Source organism: Nannobrachium achirus (genome assembly GCF_963921795.1).
Source record: "Nannobrachium achirus genome assembly, chromosome: 19".
Taxonomy (NCBI): domain Eukaryota; kingdom Metazoa; phylum Chordata; class Actinopteri; order Myctophiformes; family Myctophidae; genus Nannobrachium; species Nannobrachium achirus.
In genome coordinates this window covers 19046077-19066686 of record NC_137826.1, presented here as the reverse complement: position 1 = coordinate 19066686, position 20610 = coordinate 19046077, and the positions used below count along the sequence as shown (strand labels likewise).

General features: G+C 41.6%; 1 protein-coding gene across 1 annotated transcript; it reads left to right on the top strand.

Annotated features, from left to right (window-relative positions):
- Nucleotides 1-7520: 7520 nt before the first annotated feature.
- On the top strand, nucleotides 7521-19110 carry slc46a3 (solute carrier family 46 member 3; the record flags this gene model as incomplete). Its single annotated transcript, XM_080749293.1, has 9 exons — nucleotides 7521-7739; nucleotides 9217-9502; nucleotides 9734-10146; nucleotides 10793-10919; nucleotides 11084-11203; nucleotides 12282-12365; nucleotides 12623-12779; nucleotides 13180-13304; nucleotides 18929-19110. 9 exons carry the CDS (start codon nucleotides 7521-7523, stop codon nucleotides 19108-19110), a joined length of 1713 nt encoding a protein of 570 aa, XP_080605419.1.
- Between the last annotated feature and the right edge of the window lie 1500 nt (nucleotides 19111-20610).

Sequence of the window (20610 nt, the reverse complement as noted above, 5' to 3'; positions counted from 1 at the left end):
TGGAATTGCTTTGGCCGTGTCAAAGTAGAAAATCTATCTCAATTGATGACTACCATGTACTGTACATACAGTATAGTCACTTTTCTAAGCTAAGCTCAAACTATTCATTGGTTCGTCATTGTCTGTATGTGTATGTATAGATACAGTACATATATCGAATGTGAAAAGTGATTTCTGGAATGATGATATTGTGTAAATAAGGCAGCCCAGAATGAAGGAATGAGATGTTAGTTGGTTGGAATGACTTGTTCAGTCAACATCCAGATTGTTGAAACTTTTGCTAAGAACTTGCATGAGAGCATAGGCATAAGTTGCTGTAACTGTTCAGAGAAAGGCTTTTTTTTAATGGATATGTAATTGCTATACCAGCATTTTTTTAAGGTAGTGACTAATGTAGAATCTTTTCATGGATCTATATAAGGTACCCATTGTACACAGGGTTTTTGATGCTCGTAAACAAATGTTGAATGTCAAGTACACTAGAGAATTTGAGAAATGTATCTCATTTCTGTGATTTTCTACAGATTTTAAGAATGTCTTTTCTTATGATCCTTATGATTTACCTGTTAGAAAGTCACTGTGATTGAAAACAGTTCCATTTGGGGTCATTGTTTGAAGAAACATGCTGTTCATTGTTGATGGTAACACAAAAGGACAAAGTTGACTTGTATATCAGAAAGCAACTCAACAGTTTCAAAGCCATGTTATCATCCATCTTTGGGGGGAAGAAGCTATCTGAGTAATTCACTATTTCCACAATATTAAATATAAGTAAGTCTACAGCAATTACTTTGACTTTGATGATCCCCAAGATGGTGGATAGGTCATTTTGGAGCGAAACTTATTTAATTGATCCAAAATCTCTAAAAGGAATTTGTTTAAATGATTCCAAACTGATTTTGCTCAGCTGCTTTAGTCTAGTTGTTCAAATATATATTTGTTTCTGATGTACAGTGGTCAACATGACCTTTTACCTTGCATGCAAATGATGAGGATATACTATGAGGGCAAGCGAATTCTTTAAAGGGATAATTCACCTTTAAACCAACAGGCAACAGAACAGCATTATCCCAATACCCAAGGTGACTTCACCTGAGTATGGTTCAGAACTGACTAAAAATGGTCAGGCCAGTGTTACACAAGCAACCTTGTTTCCGCACCATTTGGTTGCATATCCCATATAAACAAAATGGTTTACAATATTACTTCATGTAGGCTGATCAACATTCCATTACCACAAGTACCAAATACAATTTCCCACGGTTTTCATGTAAGGTTTAATACTTGAATATGAAGCTTTTTTACAGTTACAAAAAAACAAACAAGAAATGTTAACTGTTTCTTAAATCGTTTCATTTCCCACTTTGAAATTGTGGTGGAGGCTCCCTTTAAAGCAATGTCCTAAACCACTATCAGATAGTCTCTTCTGCTGTAACAAGGTCTCAACATACTGTGGTCCACTGGTCCATGAGTGACCTGGTTTTCTATCCCAGTGGTTCTCAACCTGTGGTCGGGACCCTCAGATGATTAACTTAATGTGCAACATTGTTTTCTCACTCAACAGTAAACAAACCAACATAATGTTTAAGTGTACAGAGTGTATATGCACATTTCTAAAGTGACAATTTAAGGACTTTTTAATACCTCTAAAATTACAAATTAAACATTGACCAAATTGTCAAATATTAGAGGCAGAAATTGTGAAAATAGCCGATCTACGTTTCACAATAGCACCATGTTATACCAAATGTAATGCACTCAACTCTTAGTGCTCGTCAGGGTGGGGGGGGGGGGGGGGTCCCCAGTTAAAATATGATTATTTTGGGGGTTGCGGCCTGAAAAGGTTGAGAACCACTGTCCTAAACCACTAACAGATAGTCTCTTCTGCTGTAACAAAGGTCAACATATACTGTGGTCTACTTGTCCATGAGTGACCTGGTTTTCTATCCTACCAGGATGGTAATTGCATGCAACTGTTGTCCCAGGTCTCTGATTGGACTGCTTGAATCAGGGACGTGCTGGCCATTGGGAAAAGCGGGACAACTCCCGAACGGCCCGGTTCATTCCCGGCCGGTCCAGGCCGGCCATTAGGAAAAAAATAAACTGTTTGCACAAAAGTAAAAAATTAAACTGTTTGCACAAAAGTAGTGAAAACAGCAGATCTACAAGCACACAACGCCTCGCGGTGCGAGGCGTTGTGTGCTTGTAGATCGGCTGTTTTCACTAGTTTAAATCATTTTTAAAATGATAAATACAAAACAAACGGTTTTGGACATACAAGGTTTCCACCCGACAACGACGAAATATAACTCATGTAATTAATTGGCCCACTGGCTTGTCACTTTGTCACAAATCTTTGAGTAGCAGCGGCGCTATAGAGAGAGATCTCTCTCTATAGCGCGCAATGAGGGCCTCTCCAACTCTTTTTCCCGGGCTGAATCAGGGGCCCAGCACGTCCCTGGCTTGAATAACAAGAACACCATAAATGCTATTACCTGTAGGACAGGCCCCAATGGTCCCTGAGGACCAGGGCTGAAGAGCCATGAGAGTAATGCAAAGAAAAAAAAAAGACCCCCACCACCATATGTTTACAAACAAACATTTACAGTTCCTTATAGATTAATCTTTTCAGTGAATCACATTAACTGAAAAGAACTGGTATTGCAGTGACTCTTACAATGTGTCCTATGGACATTTTGTTTCTCACTATTTGCTGAATGTAAAAGAATATATATATAATAATTGCATTTTATAGAAGCCATTCGTGTACCTTTTGTTAATTATAAAGGGGCCTCTTGTAAAACTAATATGTACTGTAGCACCAATTTAACAATGCTGTAGCACTTACACTTAAGCCTCCCCACTACTCCAATGGGTGATCTGCTTATATGCAGATATGGAAATGCCCATGTTGATATTTAAATGCTGGTGTAGTGAATGTTTTAATATAATGCTTGACACTGCTTTCATTTTAACTCTTGGAGGAAAGTGATGTGGTTGCCCCCTGTGACTTGTTCTACAAGTTTATTGATCTGTTCTGGCGCAAATTGATTGTAGATTTTACTGTAAATACATTTACTACATGACTCGTGTCTTATACACATCAAAAGTCTTCAAGTGTTAATGTATCCATTTTGAAAGGGTACAAATGGTGTTTACATGTTGTGCACACCAGGATCATGCACCCCATTTGTAACTCTGATATTGTACAAATGGAACCAAATGGATCCATACAGGTCCATTTGGTTCCATTTGTACACTCTCAGAGTTAAATTAACATTCAGAGCTTTACGTGTATGAATAGTAGAAGCATGTTTTTTTCCTGTCTTTGCCGTTTCTTGGTCTCTCTTCCTCTTACCTCTCTGCATTGTGATTGGTCCGTATTTAACCGTAGCATAGAAGGTCTCTAGACAATGATGACCGAGTTAGATAAACATGTGATGTACACGCTATGTCCATGCCTTCATTTGCACTTTTTGAAGAGATTAGAATATTAAAAACATAGTAAAGAAAACTGTGTATGGAGCTCATGTTTGATTATTAGCCACGGTAACGTGTTGTGATGTGCTGCGCTGTGAGCTTGTAGATCAGTAATTTTGTGGGGTTTTCTTGCATTTTTTTCATTTTTGGTGGAGGATTTTTGCCTATAAAGACTGCCCAAATTGGTTACACTATGCCAACAATAGTCTAGATCAGCGCTATTCAACCTGTGGCCCGTGGGCCGCATTTCTATGCAGCCCATCATGGTCTTACCAATACTGTATATATTTTTTCTACTTTCAGTGTGAACAAATAATTTCTGATTTCAGTTTCTCTCCAAAATCCCTAAGAAAATATTTTTGTCTTGTTTTATACGTAATAATTTCATTATTAATCATTCCATGACAATATTTTTGATGTTTGGCCGTGATTTTTAGCTTGCAGCCCTTGGACTTTTGGTATTTTGCTGAGTGGCCCCTCAGCCATCTTAACTCAATGAGTGCCAATCACGAGATATCTCGGGATATATCATCGCATCCCATAGTGCCAATCACGAGATATCTCGTGATTTAAAAAAAAAAAAAAAAAAAAAAAATTTAAGTTTTTTTTGAATTTTTTTTTTGGACCCCATCAAATCTAGTGAACATGATTTCAATCGTGATTTTGCATGTTCCACCCCCATACAACCCCATCTAACATACAGGGCGGCCATGTTTGTTTAACTAACATGTAAAACATAATGGCTATTATCTCAAGAATGCCTGAACGGATTTCCAATTGGATTTTTTTGTTTGAAAGCTGTGAACAAACTGCACAAATCCACTCCAATGCAATCCAGGATTGCATTGGATTTTTTAGAGCTCATTCTTCTCTGTTTTTTTCCCATGCATGAGGTGTGCAAGGTTTAATCATGGCTAAGTTGACGAAAATAAGGCTTTTAAAATGCTTGGTAGCCAATAGCTAACTTCAAGCTAACTTCATCCTCTTCCTGTACATGCACAAAGGAAAGTGTTCAGGCAAGTCATGGCTGCAGGGCTTCTGCATATACCAGCATATCTCTATGGGATTGTCTATGGCACTCTGGGCACCCTCTAGTGGTGAAAGGGTGGCATTTTTAAGTTGAGTAGCCCTGGTCTAGATATACCATTATTAGGTGTCAGATTTTGACATTTCTTTTTATCCAAATGCGTCAAAATCTCATCAGGAAAGCTTCCTGATCATTCCCACCAAGTCTCATGAAAATCTCTTCTTTCTCCATTGTGACCTTGACCTGTAACCTTTTCAACCCTAATGTCAATCATCTCTTTGGGGTAGCCTAATAAGTAAGGAACCCCAAAACTTGATTGAAAGTTAGTTCAGTCAGACAACTCATGGATTGAATAAAATAATATTTGTATTGAGAATTATTTTTAATCATATGCCTACAGTAGGCCTATATAGATACCTGAAGCATAGTTTGGCATGGCTCTGTATCTATTCATTCCCTGTAAGCATGAACATTTAGTTAAGTGATATGCCAAATAGAATTTCAGGGAATTCATTAAAACCCAAAGAGGTAGAAACCGAGTCTACAGGTGGACTCGGAGGTGGTGGGATTGCAAAACGCCATGGGCAACAGTAGACAGCAAGGAGGAGAAGCGAGGAACAGGTAGGCAGGGATGTTTAAATAGCCTGCCCTGATCAGGCAAAGAGTGCATGTGACTGATCAGGGTTGACACACTGCCACAGTTGTCTGCCTGAACCGGCTTTGCAGGTTTCGCATCACGTTCGATCAAGTGTCGAACGTGTTTTGTAACATGACACTAATCCTCCACAAATGAACACTTCCTTAATTGTCATTCATGTTTTAGCTACATTGTTCACTCAGAGCAGAGCAGCAATCACAAGCATTGCTGCAAAGTAAATGCTGAGAAGACTGGTGTGATAAAATCAAATGGTGAACTATGTCTAAACTCATTTTTGAAAGACAAAAAAATGTGATGGAACAAAATGTGGTCACAAACTTCACTAAGATAACAAATTCCTGACTGGTTATAGTTATGTGTGGATTGTCGTGCACTGAAAGTAGTGTCTCCACCCCCTATCTCTCCACTGGTTATTTCCTCCACTAGTTCATTTTCCTGCAAGGAGGAGGAGCAGTGTGTTCATGAACTTCATGGTAGCACAGACAGAAACCTGTCACAGGTGTTATGACGGTATAGTCTGCTGGTCCATTGTCCTTTGGTCATTAGCCAGTTTGTCGTTGACATGAGTGTGTAGAGGAGATGATCCACTGGGTGTGTTTCTGCTAGTTGGGGCTCCAGGGGTGAAACACCACGTAGCTCTCACCACAGCAACACCATTCCCTGGTGTAATCCAGGCGGAATCAGTGGCCAGATGGTACATTCTCCACCTCACAAACAGAGACAAGGAATTGCAGTAACATCCGAGCAGAGATGAGCTTCCATTTAAAGGTACATTATTTTTCTATACTCTAAAGCAGGGGTCTTCAACGTTTTCAGGCCGGGGACCCCCAAACTGATGGGGAGATGGAGCAGGGACCCCCTACCACCTCGTAGGTTGGGGGGGTCGGGGCTACGACATATTTTTTTATTTTAAACATGTACAAGTTACAGCGAGCAGGGTGGGCCATACCACTACCATTTCTAAACATACTACTTATTAACTGAGAACCAATGTCAATAATATCAACAATCTGTCAATTGCATAGTAATCATGTATTCAAGCTATTCAAAATGGATAGAATCATGATTTATTTTTTTACATAAATGTGAAAAATGAAAAAAAAAAAAAAAAAAAAACATTTTTGAAATCTTTTTTTTTTTTTTTTTTTTGGCAATAATTTCGCGGACCCCCTGCAGTACCTCCGCGGACCCCCTGGGGGTCGCGGACCCCCTGTTGAAGACCCCTGCTCTAAAGGGATAATTTCTTTGCTCTGCATAATATACTGTGGGTCTACTAAATTAATCCATTCACCAGTTTCGCTTGACATTGTTTGAAGGGAGTCATGTACATTTCTGTACAACTTTTGTTTTAACAACTATAGCCATATATCCCTATATCAGGGCTATTCAATATTCTTAATTCTTAGTCTTTAAGGTAAATGTTATTTACCATGGGGCCAGACATTCTCACTCACAATGACTTCCCTTAAATTGGAATTAAAAACAATGATCAAAAACAATTGGGTTAATAAACGTAAATATATTTGTGTCAGTACTGTTTCGATGTGAAACAATGTCATATTGACAATAGTACTTGAGAATAGTAAATAGCGTAACCGTGAAAGTAATATTTTTGTGTCACCTTTTGTAAATGAAACCCATTTGTATGTCTTTAACACTATCCAACTACCCTAACCCTAACCCTAGATTTGGAAACCGTAGATAAAATGTACACTGTTGGAAGACTCAATTTTAGCCTTGAGTAAGTGTTCACTTTGTATAGCATTCATGAGAGAGAGTTTGACTTATGTGTACTATGTTGACCCATGTTTGGGAATTGCCTTACAAAATATTCCCTGTCAAATGTCCACAGCCCATACACTATAGTTCCTCTCCAATTAGACCAAATGACACTTGCAGTTGCATGTCCCTGTGTAACCCTAACCAGTTTGGCCAGTATCAGGTGTAAGCACCCGTTTACCTTCAACATAATTAAGTAGAGATTCTTTCCATTCCTGTCCCGACGCTTGCATGCACATTTTGTGCTCAGACTAAATCCCAATCTGTGCGTGTGAAAGCAGTACACGCAAAGTGGATTCCAGGGAGTGTCAGACTGGGTTCCTTTAGGGTTCCAAATTGATCCACAGAGGTTTGTAACTCTGACAGTGTATTGGTTACATTTGTATACTGTCAGAGTTCAGGAGGAGACCTTCACATTTCAAAGTTTAAGAACCACTGAACTAAAATATAAAACATATTTAGATGTGAATTTGAAGTTCCTGTGACTGTAGCAATTATTATCAGGTATGAAGAAGTACTTCTGTTTTTCTCTTTCTGAATAAGTACCTCTTTCTCTCTGCTGGTTCAAGGTTCATCATGGGCTGCATCTACCTCATAGAGCCTGTGATTGGGATATATGCATTCTGCATGTTTATGACCTACCCTCTGCTGCAGCAGTATATCTATAGGAGACTGTGGGTGCAGCTCAGTGGCACCCCCTACCCTATAGAGGAGAACAACATCCACCACTGTGCAGACTTTCCAGACAACTCCACAAACCTGACTTCTATACATGTGGTGAGGATATGTGCGAGTGTGAGAGATGGAGGGCTAATTCAATAAATATTGTGCTCTTGCTCTATATCAGTGGTTCTCAACCTTTTCAGGCATTTTCAGACCGTGACCCCCAAAATAATCATATAATAGCAGATATATATGCTCACAACACCAATTTCTGCCTCTAATATTTGACAATTTGGCTAATATTTGTCATTTTAGAGGTATTAAAAAGTCCTCAAATTGTCACTTGTCACATACACACAAACCATATGTTGGTTTGTTTACTCTTGAGTGAGAAAACAATGTTGCACATTAAGTAAATCATCTGGGGACCCCCCAAAATAAATTTGCAACCCCCCCTGGGGGGCGCGACCCCCAGGTTGAGAACCACTGCTCTATATGTCCAGAGTGAAATGTTGTCATGGGGCTATACGAAGAAGAAAATAATGGGGTAATCCTTGCTGTTGAATAGAATGGACCTTTGGTCCAATACCAGGCCAGTAATGGTAATCTGAACCCCATCTTCAACAATAGTAGTAGGTGTGCTTTACCTTGCTTTGTTACCTGACCACATTTTTCAGCTTTGTTCAGTAGAGCTGGGAAATATTTCCTAGATTACCTGGTTACTACTTCTGAGCTATTATCCTCGTCATTATATATCAGTAGGGTTCAAATTCAAAATGACATATTCCACTATAACTCAGAAACGGTTAAAGATGGAGACATGTCTACTATTGTTGTGTCACATGGTGACTGAAATAGATCAGAGCCTAGATCGGATCTAGTTCACAATATGCTGTAATAATGAACACTTTGCTAAAATTCTTTCTTAATAGCATAATGCCAAACAAATTGGTTATCTTGTGATATATTTACAGAGCCTTTATGAAGCTTCATAATATACTTTTTGAGCTTTTAGCCCTGCTTGCAGCAGAGCTTTCTGTCTGTCTGTCTTGTGCGTCAGTAAGTCAGTCAGTCAGTCCATTGGCCCTTTTACCAAAATCTAAAAAAAATACTAGCTGTACTGCCATGGAATTATCTGTGTGCCTTCATGCTCCCAAGTCTATGGCCCCCAAATCATTTTAGCAATCTGGGAACAATCTATGACCTTGGCTTTCTTCTAGAACTACCATTAGGCCAAAATGTCCACTTGCAGAATATTATATCTCAAAATGTAACGGACAGACTGCCATTTCTGAGCGCATTCATACTCTGTTTCATCATGAACCCTAACTATTTTGACTGACTCCATATCCTATCCTTTAGCCCACACACAAAATATAAACCTTTCACACAAGATTAGATTCTCATAATCTAATACCAGTAGGCAGATTCCAGCTTTTCACCATCACCCTTCAGCCAATCTCCAGTTGGGTGCAAGAGCAAAGGGCTGCTAGCCATGCTTTAAAAAGTTATGTCCCACTCACATCCTGTTCTCACCACATCTGCATCTTTATTCCGCTTTTGCTTTTCTTCTAATATTCTCCACTCTTTTCATCCTCTCCCTCTCCAGACTGTCCAGGAAAAGACATCTCTCTTCCACCTGTACGCTGAACTGTGTTTCATCATCCCCAGTCTGTTCTCCTCTCCTCTCCTGGTGTCCTACAGTGACATCTGGGGCAGGAAGGCTGCCATCGTGGTCCCCCTGGTGGGAGACTGTCTCTTCACTCTGTGTTACTGTATTGTCAGTGCCCTCTCCCTCAATCTGAACCTCTTGCTGGCAGCTTCTTTCATCAGCGGGCTCCTAGGGGGGCCCACGGCACTCATTGGGGGCTGCTTTGCCTATGTGGCCGACAGGAGTGAACAGAGGCTTTTAGTCGTGGACGAAGGAGAGCCGAGAGACATTTCCAAGGACAAAACTGAGAGAGGAGGAGATATTTACACAGTGATCGTTCCCGAGGGACATGGACGTATAGAAAAGGGAGTGTGTGAAAGTGGAAGGTGCCATGGGTTAAATCAACCATACGAAGAGGGAAGGCCTCGAGATGGTCATGAGAGCAGAGACGATGGCAAGGGCCTTATTTACGCAGGCAGGGATGAGAGGGGTCGTATGGTGAGAATGGCGGGCCTGGACATGATCATGGGGGTGCTGTGTGGACTAGCGTCTCTGTGCACCGGCTTCTTCATCCACGCCGCAGGCTTCACCTGGCCCTTCCTCACCGCCACCCTGCTCCACCTCATCAACCTGGCCTACGTGCTCTGTGTCCTCCGAGAGTCACTGAGGCGCGCTCCGGCCGTGCCCTCGCCTTCGTCCACCTTTCATTCCTCCTCCTCCTCCACCTCATCTTCGTTGGTGTCATCGTCCTCGTCAGGCTTGTCGCCGGTGGTGGGCGGCTCCGTGCTGATGGGTCAGCTGAAGGGAATGTACCTGGTGCTCACGTCAGGGACCCGCCACAGGAACATCACTCTGGGATTGATGCTCGCAGCTTTTGCTCTCCATAAGGTAAGTCAGAAATGGCTCAATACAGCTGATATTTTGAAACCCACCCACCCACCCACAAAAATATTTGATTCCCATTATAAAATTAAAACGCATAAAAAACGTATAAAACATATGGGAAAAATAACTTCGGTCCAGCGGTTAAACCTCCAGTCCAGACACATATCGTAGACCAGGGGTCTTCAACGTTTTCAGGCCAAGGACCCCTTAGTTGAGAGTTTCATTGTTTGACCGCACAATCATCAGTGTATTTTGAATTCATGTCAATTTGTGTTTTCAGATATTTAACCACTTGAACCATACTTAATAAACTTGACTTTTCACTCTGTACTTAGTCAGCTCTTTTCCCCCTCTACACCAAACCTCTTTGTCGAAAATAGCCGATCTACAAGCTCACAACGGGGCGGTACCCACGCGTCTGCCTCGGCAGCCTCGCAATATTTTTGGCTAAATGTCTCACTAGGACACTAGGGTTCAAGTTGTTAATATAAAAAAGAAGAAAAAGGTTTCTATCACTCAAAGATTTGGAGGACCCCCTGTAGTAACTCTGAGGACCCCCTGTTGAAGACCCTTGTCGTAGACAGGTAGACTCCTGCAGAGCCAATATTTACAATATATTTGTCTTTCTTTATCTCCCTGTCTGTCTCAGGTGTCCGCGCTAGGTGGTCTGTCCATCTTCATCCTGTATGAGTTGAATAAACCCTTATGCTGGAGTGAGGTCTTCATTGGCTATGGTTCAGCCATCAGCACGGTCATGCACCTGGGCAGTTTTGCAGGTGAAGACTTTAGTAGTAGTGAGTGACTAAATTGGATGCATACAAAGGGATGACAGAACCAGGCTGCTGGAAAGAGTCTGTAGGGTGAATGCTGTTACAGAACCCAAAGTGGAATCAGGTGTCAGTGTACTGACTCTGAGTAACATCCAACCCTATATATACAGGTGTCAGTGTGCTGTCCCGCTGCCTCCAAGACACACACATTGTGCTTCTGGGTCTGCTCTCTGTCATGGCAGGTCTACTCATGGCGTCTTTCGCGAAGACCACTCTCCTTATGTTTCTGGGTGAGAAAACGTATAATGATAAACCTGTATACCCATCTATCTTGTACAGTACATGTGTGTATATTGTACTAGGGAAGAAAGGTCACATGGCATCATGCATACAGTAGGGTTGGGTTTCTTTTTTAACCATTCCTATTGGGGGTTCCAACTGGACCTTTACAGGTCTGTAACTCTTGAGAGTGGTTTTGATTGATTGAAGACTTTATTAGAAGTTTGCATAGGAAAAGTTACAGTTTCATGACAGTACAGTTCACTGGTACAAGGTCAACTAAAAGGAGATTTTAGTAAGCTTTTTGGCTTATTTACACAGGAAACCTTTATGTATCTCATATAACATTGAATGACAGACAAATAGAACACAGTACTATGCAGTAGATATCGTCAGAAAAAATATATAGATATTTACAATAGAAGGGTGGGTAAGGGTAAGGTTTATTTTTACCAGTTACGAGCGGCTGCCGCCTGTAAGTGGTTTTTCAGGGCAGTTTTAAAGGATGTTAGGGATTGGCACACCTTTAAGGCCTTCGGTAAGGCGTTCTATTTGTACACTCTCCGAGTTAGGGTGATCCTTGATATTAAAAGGTTTGAGAACCATCAGTATTGTACAGTAGAAGTGAAGTCCACATACCAGCTCTGACAGTGTAATAAAAACCAGTTCCTAAAACGGTTACAAATCTGACAGCAAATTTGGATTTAGTTTAGTCAGTCTTTTGAATACATTTTCATTTAGTTTTAGTCATCTGAAAAGCTCTAGTCAACTAAATATCATATGATTTTGTCGACAAAAAATTATTTTGGTGGGTATTGGTGGCTTCGCAATGGCTGATATTACACTTGGTTGCATGCTAATAATAGCCCGGGCGCCTCCAAACATGAAATGACTTTGTCTTTTAGTTCTCCACTAGTCCCTCCCTGACATGTTTTTACGAAATTGTCAATACATTTAGTCTTAGTTTTAGTCATCATAGCTTTTTTATTTGGGTTTTATTTCATTTTCGTCAGTTAAAAAAGTAGTCAATGAACATTATTGTCATAGTTTTAGTCAACGAAATGAACACTGGTTTGTTTGGCTCCACAGTGAGGCTGCCTCTGGTCCTGTCTTCCATGCCTACGCCTGTTCTCAAGTCTATGATGTCAAAGGCAGTGCTGAGCTCTGAACAAGGTACTGTATGTATGCTCTGTGGAGCCACTGTGCACAGTGGACCTCTTCACTGGAACTCAATAGGTGAAACTATAGAGCAGGGGTCTTCAACGTTTTTCAGGCCAAATAATCCCCCCGACCCTGACAAGCACTTGGAATTGTAGGAGTTGAGGCATTACATTTAGTTTGACTCGGTTCCACAGATAAATATTGTGAAATGCAAGGTGTTATGAGGTTGTAGATTTGCTATTTTCAACTTTACTCCCTCTGCGCTGCAGGTGCAATGTTTGCGTGTATTGCGTTTGTGGAGATGCTGAGTGTTGGAGGGGCACTGACTGTGTTCAACGGCATATACGCCGCCACAGTTTCCTGGTTCTCTGGGTTCAGCTTCCTCCTGGCTTCTGGTCTTGCCATCATCCCTGCTGTTTTGATTAGGTGAGTTCAGCGGAATCACATACAGTATATCATCAGTGAAACAACATGGAGGTAGGGATGGGACGATGAATAATCGCATTGTGGAGATTTACTTTATCGTCCTCCGTCATTCACCTTTATTTGCCGAGCTGCATATCCGGTACCATTTAAACCCTCTATTGGTAAAACGTACTTATAATATTCGTACTTGATACAGTCTTTATTTCACTCTCTACCAAATCTTTGCCAAAAAAGGCGACGTGTTGTGAGGTTGTTGATCGGCTATTTTTTGGCAAATGTTCCGCCCCAGGATAATGGATGTTGGGGATATTTTGATTATTGTGATAATATCGCAAATCACGATTTCTTTGGTCATATTGACTGCTCAAGTGATACGTTTACTCTCTTGTGTTATCTCCAGAGCTCTAATGTGTTTCCATGTGGCTGTGGAGGAGGACATGACCAACCTTACAGAGGAAGAGGAGGACATAGACACAGACAGTGGCAGAGACTCACTGCAGCTCCCTCAGTGGGACACGAGCCAGGGTTCAACTAACAATGCTTGAGCTGGTACAGTTCCTTGGAGTACTTTAACAAAAGCAGAAAGTGCTAGGTGACACCCAACAGTTGGTATCGAGGAGGGATGGGTATTGTCAAGAGCCTCACGATACATATCACAATACAATTCTATCACGATATATTGCGATGCGATACATATTGCGCGATATTGCAATATTCAAAAGAATTAAGAAATATTTTTTGTAGAGCTGAAAATCCAACTTGCCATGTACCACCTGGGTAGTCTAATAATATGCATGTACATCACATTATATTGATAACTCAATGGACAAATTGAGTCAAAACCCTTTCGACAGCAGCGGAGTGTCAAGACTGGACTTCTACCATTGGTTTCAATGCACGGGAACATATTGTTTTTGCTCTAAAGGTATTGCGATACTACAGCCTGAAGTATCGATACAGTATTGGGAAATAAAATATAGCGAATTAGCGATATACTGTATTGTCATATCGATTATATTGCCCATCCCTAGTATCGAGTGCCCAAGGGTGCCTTGGTGAGGTATAGTAAAAGGGTTGCCTCTGCTCAGGCACCACCCCCACCACCTGACTGTTTGGTTGGGGTAATGCACGTTCCACTGCTGGGTTCCCTTTGTGTTGTCTAAAAACAACCACTTGTCCTGCTATTGATACAGATACAACATGAAAAGCATAACACCCAACTCACAGGAAACAAGACGCAATCCCGAGTCCCAATGGTCCTCCAGTACCTTGATGTCAAACCTGCCAGCAATATGAGCAGAAGCAACTCGTCTAGGCACCTTTGGGCCTTTCAAGTGCTTTTGCGTTGCTCCTTTGAATTTTAGACGTCAATGTACTCCAGGATTTACAGTGCCCTCCAGTGTATTCACCCCCTTCACTTTTGACATTGTGTTATGTTACAGCCTTATTCAAAATTGTATTCAATTTTTTTTTTTTTATATTCTCCACACTATATCCCATAATGACAAAATAAAAACTTTTGCAAATGTATTAAAAAGAAATACAAAATCACATGTTTATTCATACACCCTCTGCTTTGACACTCAAAATGTAGCCGAGGTGCATCCTGTTCCTACTGATCATCCTTGAGATGTTTCTATAACTTGATCTGGTGTCCCAGAGGTGAAGTGGTCCTTTAAGGTTTTGTCAAGGAAAACCTGATCAATACAAAGTTGGCCGCAGACCCCTATCTGAAAATATTTAGTGCCAGGAGCTCCTATAAGAAAGATGTGTATTATAAAACATTTAAGATGTTGGAGACAATAGTCAAGCTGGGAAATCATCCCTGTGACCTGCTCCTTAGGTATGCTCTCTAACACTTGAACCACTGTAATTTCTTTCCTCCAAATGCCAAATGGATAATGACAGAAAACCCAGAGGATTGTTTCCATTGTGGGTCATAAACATTCAAACATCTGAACAACAAACTTGTCCAGAACTACTACTTCTTTCGTATCGTTATTGGTTGTTAATGTAATCAGAAGGAATACCAAAGTAGGGACCAAGTGAGTTAAGTCATGACTCTAAGGTCAGGAGGTTAGGGTTCTAACCCCAATCAATTCCTATATTAAAAGGCTCATTTCCAGAAGAACAACTTCAATACCAGCACTGAAAGCAGTGTGGACTCCACACTGGAGTGGCAGGGACCAGTCTAGAGGTTAGGCCTTAAGATATATCTTGTCGCTTCTTTCCTCCTCGGTGGGAAGCCTGTACAATTTCACACACACACACACACACACACACACACACACACACACACACACACACACACACACACACACACACACACACACACACACACACACGCACACACACACACACACACACACACACACACACACACACACACACACACACACACCAGGCTTGCCAACACTCCTGGATTTGGCAGGATGTCTTACTTTGCTTCAGTCATCATATCTGTACACCTACATTTGACATTTTAAGGCTGACATTATACTCATGCTAGTAAAGCAAGCCTGATAAAAGTATCAAACATGCACAAAATTCAACAGAACACAGGAAAATATATATCTTTTAAGTTTTGGGGGGGAAGAAGACCCCCAGACCCCGTTTGGGGAGTTCCGTGCACCCCCAAAATAAGAAATCTCTCGGCAACCCTGCGTGGGATCTGTATAGTGGCCATGGTGGCTCACAGTGTAAAGATGTCAGCAACATGTTCCCAAGGTCCTAGGTTCAAATCCTGCATTGTGAAGACTGATGTCTACGTTAGTTTCAAAAGAACCCAGGATCTCTGGACCAGAGAGAAATTGTGTCTCTTCATGTTTCATTACAGGTTTATTTACAAAGTCAGTTTTTGAAGGATTATAATTTCGATCTTTTAAACATGCTTCAGAGAGAATGTCCTTGGGAGGATTTGAACCCACAATCTCTTGATCACATACACAGTGTCTTAACTCAGGGAGCCATACTCTGTTTGAATTCCCAACCTCTGGCTCACATAGACAGTGCCTTATCGCAGAGAGGTCTGTGGATACACGCACATCCAAAAGCACTGCGACGGGTGCTGGACCAAAAAAATAATACTAGAAAAGAAGAAAAGGTCCGCACACTGTCTATAAGCTCCCCAAATAAATGTATTAATAGAGCGGAATAAAAAAAGGTTGAAAAAACCCCTAGAGGCGGCAACAACCTAGAACGCCGCCTATTACAGAGAGAGATGTATTATATACATTATCTCAACACTATGGCCCCATATGGTCTTAATGAAGAATTTGATCTGAAGCCTTTCCTGTGACTTGTTTTTTATTTCCTAATCATTGTATATTATATTGTTTTTTATTCTTGTTGCATTGTTATTTGAGTTTTATTTGTGAAATCTGACTATGTTTACACTGTTTATTGTTATTATCATTGTATATGACAGTAATAGGTTTGGTACAGTGTTACCTCTTGTTAGTAAATATGCTGTTTTTTAAAATACCCTATACCCTGGCCTCCTATAATGTGGCTGTCTCTCTCACTGCTAGAGACAGCAGCCTGTGGCTGATTTCACTGTGGCTGATTTGACAATCAGTCAAGATCATTGGGGCGTTGGCTGATTTCAGCTGATTTCATTCATGATTTCAATCATGATTTGTGTGAATTCTACCCAGCATGCACTACTTAAACCTTCACTGTGACACATTTGTTCAGTTTACACCTGAAGAAGGCCATGTAGGCCGAAACGTTGTGATTTTTTATTCCGCTCTATTAATACATATTTATTTGGGGAGCTTATAGACCTTATCGCAGAGAACCACCAATGGTCTCAGAATTTACCCTGGGTTTTCCATCTCTTCCAAGTGTTCTTCTGGATGTTATTCTCCAAAATATGCTGCAGAGGGAAGAGCAGGATGACCTTGGCTGGATTTGAACTCAGGAACTCTGGCTCACATTTGGCCTTGTAGCCTACCAGTGATTCATGAAACTGTACTTTTTTCTATTGCAAACTTCTAATAAATTATTCAATCAATCAATCAATCAATCCACCTGGAAAAAAAAAGAAAAAGAAAAAAACCTAGCCCAGCCTTCTCTGTATTTAGGGCTACATTTTCAAGCCTATTGAACCAATCATCATAATCATCAACACAAACTAGGCTAGGCCTACTATTATTATTATTACTAGAAGCTCGGCCGCCCTTCGGGCGGCCGAGCGTCTAGTCGGCGACCTGGCCAACTCGGGAACAATGTAAATAGGGAATGAATGCCCCGCCCTTTAATGCAAACCCCATTATACCTGTTGTCATAGGATCCGTTTTGACCATCTGTTTGCGTGTGTCCATTTATGCCCATATATGGAGAGATATGTCTGTCTACGTCCATTTTCTGACATATATGGAGATCTCTGTAGGACCTGGTTTGACCATCTGTTTGCCTGTGCCCATTTATGCCCATATATGGAGTTTGCGACCTGGCCAACTCGGGAACGATGTAAATAGGGAATGAATGCCCCACCCTTTAATGCAAACCCCATTATATGGAGATCTCTGTATCTGTCTGTGTCCCTTTTATGCCCATATACTCTATCTGTGTCCATATTTTATGCCCATATGCCCATATATGGAGATCTCTGTATCTGCCCATATGCCCATATATGGAGATCTCAGTCTGTGTCCCTTTTATGCCCATATATCTGCGTCCATTTTATGCCCATATGCCCATATATGGAGATCTCTGTATCTGCCCATATGCCCATTCTCTGTATCAGTCTGTGTCCCTTTTATGCCCATATACGGAGATATCTGTCATGGAGATCTCAGTCTGTGTCCCTTTTATGCCCATATATCTGTCTGTGTCCCTTTTATGCCCATATACGGAGATATATCTGTCTGTGTCCCTTTTATGCCCATATACGGAGATATCTGTCGGGTCGAGGCAAGGCCCCTGTATTGCCCATATATGGAGATCTCTGTAACTGCCCATATGCCCATATATGGAGATCTCAGTCTGTCGGGTCGAGGCTAGGCCCCTGTATCTGCCTGCAGTGATGTCACAATGACTCAGTGCTTGCGCCCGGCACTGCAGTGATGTCACAATGAGTCAGCGCTTGCGCCGATTTTGCGCCGATTTCCGCATAAGGAGATTCCGAACGTTTCGCGCCGGTTAGGGAAAACCGCGCGTCGGGTCGGGTCGAGGCCCGGCACTGCACTCCATGCCGCGGCGGGGAACGCGCGTGCCGAATCTGAAGCCGGTGGGACGAACGGTTCTCGAGATACGCGGATTACAAACACACACGCAGAGACTTCTCGCATTTATAGATAGATTATTATTATTATGTAATATTAAAGACAGACGAACGAAGTGAACGTCCATACAAGTCAGAAGAAGTCGCAAGACGTCAATCAATCATACGAGCTGAGCCTGACTGAACCGGGATGTTGTTTCGACGTCTCAAATGCGTCAGGAACCGGGATGGTGTTTCGTCTTCTTGCAACGCAGAAACAGCGAAACACCGCCCGAGTTCCGGCTGCGCACAGACCTCCAAACACCATCCCTTTTCAGTCACACAATACAGCGCGCACGCACACACGCACGCACGCACGCGCGCACACACACACACACACACACACACACACACACACACACACACACACACACACACACACACACACACACACACACACAGTGTGGTGTAGGCCTATTATTAGGATGGCGTCAGGAATCACCAGAAAAAAAGGACAGGTGTTTTCATTGAATCCATCATTCAGTTTGACGTTACAATGGGTTCGTTTGGGGGGACTGATGAAATGAATATCAATATCTAGCCTACTTTAAAGTTCAGTAGACTTAGCGCGTCTCGAACCTGCAATCCTCCACTCAGCAGACAAGACGAGCAACTAACGGCGCTGTGTGGGTGGGCCGCCAGTGGGCGTTAAAACACTGAATTAATCAAATCAAAAACTGGTTGCTCCCAAAAGTCTGATTAGACATTGTTTTCCCCCCAAGTGAAATATCCCTTTAAAAGGGGATTTCAGTGTCAGGTTCACATAATTATGAAATTATAAGTAGGCAGTGGTGTGATCTAGACTATTTTTTTTGGAAAGAAATCAGTCTTCAAAGTAAATAATTGAGTGGGTTTTGAACTCATCGTGTGTTGCAACCTGCAGGAACCGGGATGGTGTTTGGAGGTCTGTGCAGCAGCCGGAACTCGGACGGTTTTCGCCGTTGCTGTGGCGCAAGAAGACGAAACACCGTCCCTGTTCCTGACCCTTCCGAGACGTCGAAACAACATCCCGGTTCTGCCGCCCCGAGCGGTGCGGCGGCGGCGCCGATGATTGCCGATGAATGACGAACAGGCGGATACAGGTAGCCTATAAAGTAACTCATGAAAACCAGTGATAGTTGTCTTCTCTATCTATGTTAAAATGCCATAATTACCATGATGCCTGGGATTTGATCATGGCATCTCTGAGAACATTAGACATCTACACTATAAGTTATAGATCAGTTTGTTAAATGCAGACAGTTGTCTCTTAATAATATTCAAGAGTTACTTATATGATTGCCTTCAGTTAGTAAAGTTAAGGTGAAACCCTCCAGCATTGAATGACTGGAGGCGTGGGATTTGAACGAGGACTGGTTGCACTTAAAATCAGATGCCTTGACCATTACACCACAACTCAGACACATTACTCCAATGAATTTTAGCCTATTCATTTGTATGTTTTGTCTCCAATAAATTAAACTGCTAATTTGAAAATGGAATCTATGTGCTGTGAGTGTGATAATTAGACTACTACACCATTCAGTCACACATCTCTTAGAAATGTTGAAGTCTTCTTTAGTATGTTAGCCCTTAGTTGGTAAAGTTAAACACCCCAGCATTGAACCACAGATCAAATGGGACTTGAACTCAGACCTCAAGGCTCAAAATCCAACAATTAGACCACCATACTATGCCTCAGTCACAGTGATATCATGTCTGTTACTCTTAGTACTTTTGAAGTGTTCTTTAGTTGTTGTTTTTTAGACTTGAAAACATTGAACTGTAGGAGAACAGGGATTTGAACATCTCTGAGAGTCTGATAATAGATCAAGTGCTGTTGACCTCAAAATTGTTTTTTTGCAAGGAGTTGCACGACAAAGCATTGGTGTAGTTTGGGCTTTAACATTGTTGAAGAGTTCTTTTGTATGTTACTGTTCAATAATTAAACTTAAGTTGAAAGACCCCAGGAGGAAGACTGGGATTTGAACATGGAATCTCTGTGCATAGAGTCTGATGACTAGACCACCACACCATCACTACAACAATTTGTGAATGTGTCCTTTTTATCTTAGCCGTCTGTTAGTAAAGTTACAGTCCAACGTTGGCAGCCCTGACTGACACACACACACACACACACACACACACACACACACACACACACACACACACACACACACACACACACACACACACACACACACACAATAAAATTGTACCCATGCCATGCAGCCATCAGCCTGATAAAAGTATCAAACACGCAAAATTCAATAAAACACAGGAAAATAAATAGGCTATATTAAATAAATGCTGCCATTTAACAATACCTTCGTACTCTTTAACTGCCATTCGTCTCCATAGACTTCCATGTAATTCATAGTGCACGGATCATGCACACCCATGCCTAGATAATGCACCACGTGTGTCCACATTGCTCACAGCTTTCAAACAAAAAAATCCGAATGGAAATCCGTTCAGGCATTCATGAGATAGCAGCCATTATGTTTTACACTGTTGTGAGCTTGGAGGTCTGCTACCTGAGTTGTATGGGGGTTGTATGGGGGTTAAACAAGCAATTTCGCGATC